Source organism: Limulus polyphemus, unplaced genomic scaffold (assembly GCF_000517525.1).
Source record: "Limulus polyphemus unplaced genomic scaffold, Limulus_polyphemus-2.1.2 Scaffold2980, whole genome shotgun sequence".
In the NCBI taxonomy this organism is placed as follows: Eukaryota; Metazoa; Arthropoda; class Merostomata; order Xiphosura; family Limulidae; genus Limulus; species Limulus polyphemus.
The window spans coordinates 146,180-152,075 of NW_013668590.1; the positions used below are offsets into that span (position 1 = coordinate 146,180).

The window sequence follows — 5,896 nt, forward strand, 5'->3', positions numbered from 1 at the left end:
CAACAGTCGCTCTGTAACAAACGTTATAATTCTCAACAAACTTCTCACGTGCTTAACAATATTCTCCCTAACTGTAGTTCAATTACTCATTATCTCCTGTCCCGTCACGATACAAGACTAACACATATCTAGTAAATGCTAGGGCATTCTTGAAGGAACAGGATATTTCTAGAAAGAGGTGGCGTGATACTAGTCACGTGACTTCGCTGACGCAACAATATTAGTGGAGTTTAGTGGAGCCAGTTAATCTCTCTAAGTTGAAGAAATGGAGGTTTACAACAGTTGTAGGTATGACAGAAAAACATAGCAAGGTCGTAAGTTCATGTTAAGCAAATCTTGAGTCAAGAAAGGGGTATAAAGATAGTAAATAATTAAGTTTTTTATTTTTAGGCATAATTTCAAATTTATATATTTAACTTACAAAACTTAAATGAAAAAGTTGTGATATGATAACGTATAAGCTCACATAGACAAAAACTATTTCCATGTTCAGAAAGATATGTCTATATAAAAATTACAATAAGATATTCCTCACACCTAAATACTATTTTAAGATATATACTTTTAATTTTGTTTATTAACTTCACGTTAGTCTTCAGGGCCGAATTAAGGTTTAGTAGGACCGTAGGCCCAGCTAATATTTGGGAATAATAACTCACTCTTATCTCTATTCTGCTAGTTTTACAAACCACAATTTTTTAATCGAATAGCCAGCAAGACCCCCGCATGGCCGGAGCTCTAGGTACAAGCGTAGATGGCCTATGCATTAATACGGTACTGTTAGTCCTAGAATTCTCTAGAACAAAGTTTATTTATATAAATAGGTAGTGAAGCGCCCGGTTACTTGAATTTAAAGTCAGTTGAAATCAAAGAGTTATAACACTACTTTGTACAAGTAAATAAATTGATCTTCCGTTATTCCTAGTACTTTCTTAAGAGAGGTATAATATAATTTATAAGCCTAAAAAAATTAACATTTTACGGCAGTATTCAACTTTAAGCTTGTATAAACGTTTAAAGGAGGAAATAAACTGATTTCCTTTCGTTAAGCGGACTAGAAGTTGAATTATTTTCACCTGATAATTTATAAGAATCCGCAAAGAAAGCACAACATTACAAAAATTTAATGTCAGAATTGGAATTTAATTGCTGAAAATAGAATAAAACTTGGAATATGTTTGAAATAGAATCTCAACTTTTGAAAATGGCAACCACGAGGTCAGATAGTGAGATTCGAGGATTACCTGAAATGATGAAATTGTTCAGACAAGATCAAGAGGAAAGGGACAGAATATTTCAATAACAAGAAGAAATTGTTCAAACATAGAAGAGACCAAAAATTAGAGGAATGAAAGTATAAAATTAAAATAAGACCAAGAACGGGACAGAAAATTAGAAGAAAGAGATACAAAAATACGAGACCATGAAAGAGTTTATAGAAAATTGAAAGATAACCATGAAGAACATAACAAGAATTTAAGAGAGGAGTTAAAAGAGAGGCATGAACTATTTAAATAAAAATAAAGCTGACTGAAGACGAGATCGATGAAACTATTTAAGATGTACAGAGAGATTACCACAAGAAGATTGAGCAAATACAGAGAAGTGTAATGATAAATTTGAAGAACAAAAATATATGAACAGTGGTCACAAAAACAAAAATCTGGAAAATGAATTATAAACTTACCACGCCTCTTTGTGTATTGATCCAATAATTCCAAATTAAATCCCATTAAAACTAAATATTAAGGAATAGGAGAACCTCTTTGATCTACACTTATTACGATTACTGCTGGGTCATTTGGTTTACAAGGGCTTCCTCGACTACTCCAGCTATTTCACTGCCTTGTTCAGTTCCAGAATTTAGCTGGCCAGTTCAACATCATTTCACACTGGCGATAGCCTAGAAGAACTATAATGATCAGTTAAACAACTTACACAGAATGGAGGGAATAAACCACTGGACAATAGGTGCTTCAAGCATAACTTGAGAGAACACATTGCTAAGAATTGTAGACAAAAGCTTGTAGAGAATAAAAACTCTTCTCAGATTACATAGAAATGGTGAATTTTGTACACGTGGGAAATCTGGTAATTACAGATGAGACTGTGAGGAATAAACAGCTGCTAACACACCAAAGAGTCAATACCCTTTAGAATGAGCTTTGAGCACAACCAGATCGAAGGAACAACAAAAGGCTAACTAGACCTTATAAGATATAGGATGTCATTTCTGTAATTATTATTAACAAGTTAGCATTCACATTTTCATCCTGAAATTTGAAATTTAACTTGAAATAAGTCAATATAAATGAGTGCAGAAAAGAAAAACATACCGCTGTGAGAATGCAGGCAAAAATAGTAGAAATCTCAAGACTCAAGGTGAAGCAAAGCATCCCAGTAAGTTTTCGTGATTAAGGTTTTTTTAGCTTATTTCTCCTCTACAGAAGTTGATATTTGTTGTAATCAACCTACTTTGAAGTAATCAGTTCTTCAAATATTAGCCCTATGGTGTTCGATGTTGTTTTGTTATCTTATCTGTATGTTGTTTCAATATGAACATGTTTGTATTTGTTTCTTATCTTCACTGCTGATATCTAAAGTGCCAGTATTTCCACATGATTAATTTTCTTCATCAGTAAATGAGTGGCTTCTTGTTCAAAGTGCAAATTTAAAATTAAATGTCTGCCATTAGACAAAGGGCTAAGTCTTTATATTGCTTAATGTACATAAGCATTAAATTACATGAATTCAGACGTAGAAAAACTATTCTTCATTAAGGTACTGTGGAGAATATCATAATATTATAACGTTAATATTCAACACAATAAAATTACTGTATATATTGTAATGGGAGGTACTTTTTGAATATCTTGTTATTCAACATTATATCAACGTATATCATAATTGGTAGCTTATTACTCAGAACTCAGTCAATGTTTATTATGTAATAACTTTAACTTCAACTCAAGAATAGCTCGTAAACTGTTATCAAAAATCAAGAGATGAGGTACCTTATTAACAAATATTATAATATGAAATAACCTGTTATTCAACACCAAGATATGTAATAGGTTTTATCCAGAACCCGATTACGCCGTGTCATGTTATCCAACACCAGAAGCTGTGGAAACTTGTTAAGCAACCTTAAGATATCTAGTGACTTCTTATCAAGTACTGAAATATGTCGTAACTTCTAAATACTAATATATATAACAGAACAAAAGTCGTACCTTGCTTTCCAAGAAGGATATGTTCTGACATGTTATCCAGCAAAAAGATATGCTGTAGCTTGTTATCCAGCAACAGGATACTAAGTAGATTCCTATCCAACAGCAGGATACGTGGTAATCTCTTATCCAATAGCAGGATACTTAGCAGCTTCTGATGCGACATAGTGTAAAATATTAATTTGATATCCAACACCACAATATGTGATAGCTTGTAATCCAACATCAAGATTTGTAATAGTTCTTTATCTAAACAAAAGAATATCATTACTTTATATTCATGGCCAGGATACGACAAAACTTGCCATCTAATCCTAGTGTATGTAGTTGCCTCTCGTGCAACACCAGGATGTGTAGCTTGCTACACAAAACCAATGCATGATATGTAGTAACGTTTTATCCAACACATCTGGTAAGTTTTTTAACTGAACGTGTTATTTAACACAAGGATATGAGTAACATCTTTTCCAAGAGAAGGATATGGCATAACTTGTTATTCAAGAGCAAGGTATGTAATGCATTCTTATCCACTATTAGAAAATGTTGTAACTTGATACTCAACGCCAGGATATCTGGTAATTTGTTATCGAACATCAGGATATACCACAACTTATGATTCAATACCAGAATACGTCGTAGCTTGTACCTAGAACATTGGTTTGTCTCTTTCTAGGTTGAATTTGCAAAGTTTATGACGAATCAGTAAAGGAGTTAGCAAAAATAACGCCCATTGGAAGTTTGCCCCATTTTGGCCTTTTATTTCTGAAAAAATTTTGGCAAACATGTAAAAGTTTACCTAATGTTAAAAAGTGACAGCGTTTTATTTATTTATCTTTATTTTTTTAATTTTTAGATTGAGATTTTAATGAAGCTTTCGTTTTTGTAAGATTTGGTTTAGTAGAACATATTCACAACGAGATTACCGATAACTGGAATTCCGGAAGACAGTCGAGTATTTGACTTATCAAATGGTGTCTAGTAATCTAATAGATGGATTTCTTACTTGAAAAAAAAATCAAATCCGATTCTTTAGTAAGAAATTGATCAGAACCTGCGAAACGTGTTGTTAGGAGACCTGTAAACAAAAGATGAACCTTATCTTTTGATTTGCTCCTTCAATTCTGTACCAATGTTTGGTTCAAATTCAGACAGAATAATTATTAAAGAGTAAATAATGATTTTGTAGATTTTAGTGCTTTTGTCAAATACTGTGAAATGAGTAATTTACGAATGTTGGAATGATATTTTAGAAAGAGATGATAACATATGTTTGAAATCATGAAAAATAAAATTGATCAATATCGAGCTTCAATTTGTCCATATAATATTTGTTAGATTCATTATCTCAGCTAATATTGTTACCTTTAGATATTCATCTTTTTAGACTTATTTTTCTTAAATTCCTTAATTACAGTAGCAGTAAAAAAATTTAATTTTAAAATAGATTTGCATCAAGGCAAACGGGAGAAATTTATGTTTACATTCTTTAATATCGGATGGTTCAAATTCAAATGTGAATGAAGGGATATGGGAAACTGGCTGACACGCAAAGATAATTATATAGAAGTTTGAGAGTTTCGAAGAAGTGCAAAGAAATTCAGAGAAGGATTAGATTTTTTTACTCCTTTTTTAACATAAAATAGAATTTATAGTTTGCAAGTATAACATTATTTCTTTTGTATACTTAACTTGTCTTATCAAAGACGAACTAGTCGTGAACAGTAGATAGTGGAGAGAAGACTAAAACATTTCTACGTTTTGCACCAAAGTAGAAATATTTTGTCTTCTTGGAACAAATATTCATAAAGTGTGTTAATCTTGTTTAGAATATGTTAATTTTGATTAAGAGAACCAATGAAATAGTTTTAAAAAGTCGCATGACTCTTTCATTTAGAGATTTTACGAAGAAAGGAATTTCAGTTCTAATCCGTGCTTCAGGCATTCAATATCAAATTTTCTTACTTAGATTGTAGTCTGTTTCTACAGAATGTGGCTCCAACGTTGACAGTTATGGCAAATCGCCATAGACCTCGACCTGTTATAGGCCCAGAAACCCTACTTTGCATTTAAAATTTTAACATTTGGTATAAATAAAGAGTCGACAAGTTCCAAACTCCCAAAGTATGCTTACGCCAATCAAATTAAACCATGCGTCAGTTCCAAACAAGTTCAAAACTCTCAAAGTATGCCTACGCTAATCAAATTAAACCTTGCGTCAGTTCGGTATCCCATGACATTTTACCGTCTCTTTCTTTCTGTCTTGTTCCTGTGAAGAGGTCAGACATGTGGTGTGTCTTCTGTATCATTGATTCCACACATCGTCCGATAACTTTTACATCCAGTAGTTTTCTTAAATGTTATCCTTCGAATCGCCTCATAGCCACAGTAATGAGACCTCTCGTTACAAATTCAGTTTCTTATCTACTTTGGTAAGCGTTGAAATTTCCAAACTCTACCGATTCGCAAAATAGTCGGCCTGAAATGTGTACTTTGTTTTCTTTTTTCATTTAAATTTTCTTTACGGGCAATGCAATAAAAATTAGTTGTTACAAGCATAAAAGAGGAAAAGGTAAAAGAGAAACTTGAAAGAACAAGTTCAAAATCAGGATCCTACAGCAAGTTAAGTATGTATTACAACAGCGGAAGTCATGTGATGCTTGGAACAC

The 5,896-nt window shown here is 32.4% G+C and overlaps 1 protein-coding gene across 4 annotated transcripts in view; it reads right to left on the reverse strand.

Moving 5' to 3' along the window:
• Positions 1–2,475, reverse strand: part of LOC111088006 — a 19,290-nt gene extending 16,815 nt beyond the window's left edge. For all 4 annotated transcript variants that reach the window (XR_002612632.1, XR_002612631.1, XM_022396703.1 and 1 more), the window contains exon 1: positions 2,337–2,475. Coding sequence is in view for 2 of the 4 variants with exons in the window: in XM_022396703.1 (XP_022252411.1) it covers positions 2,337–2,396 (60 nt within the window). In the remaining 2 variants the exon portion in view is untranslated. The remainder of the gene's footprint in view (positions 1–2,336) is intronic.
• Positions 2,476–5,896: the final 3,421 nt, after the last annotated feature.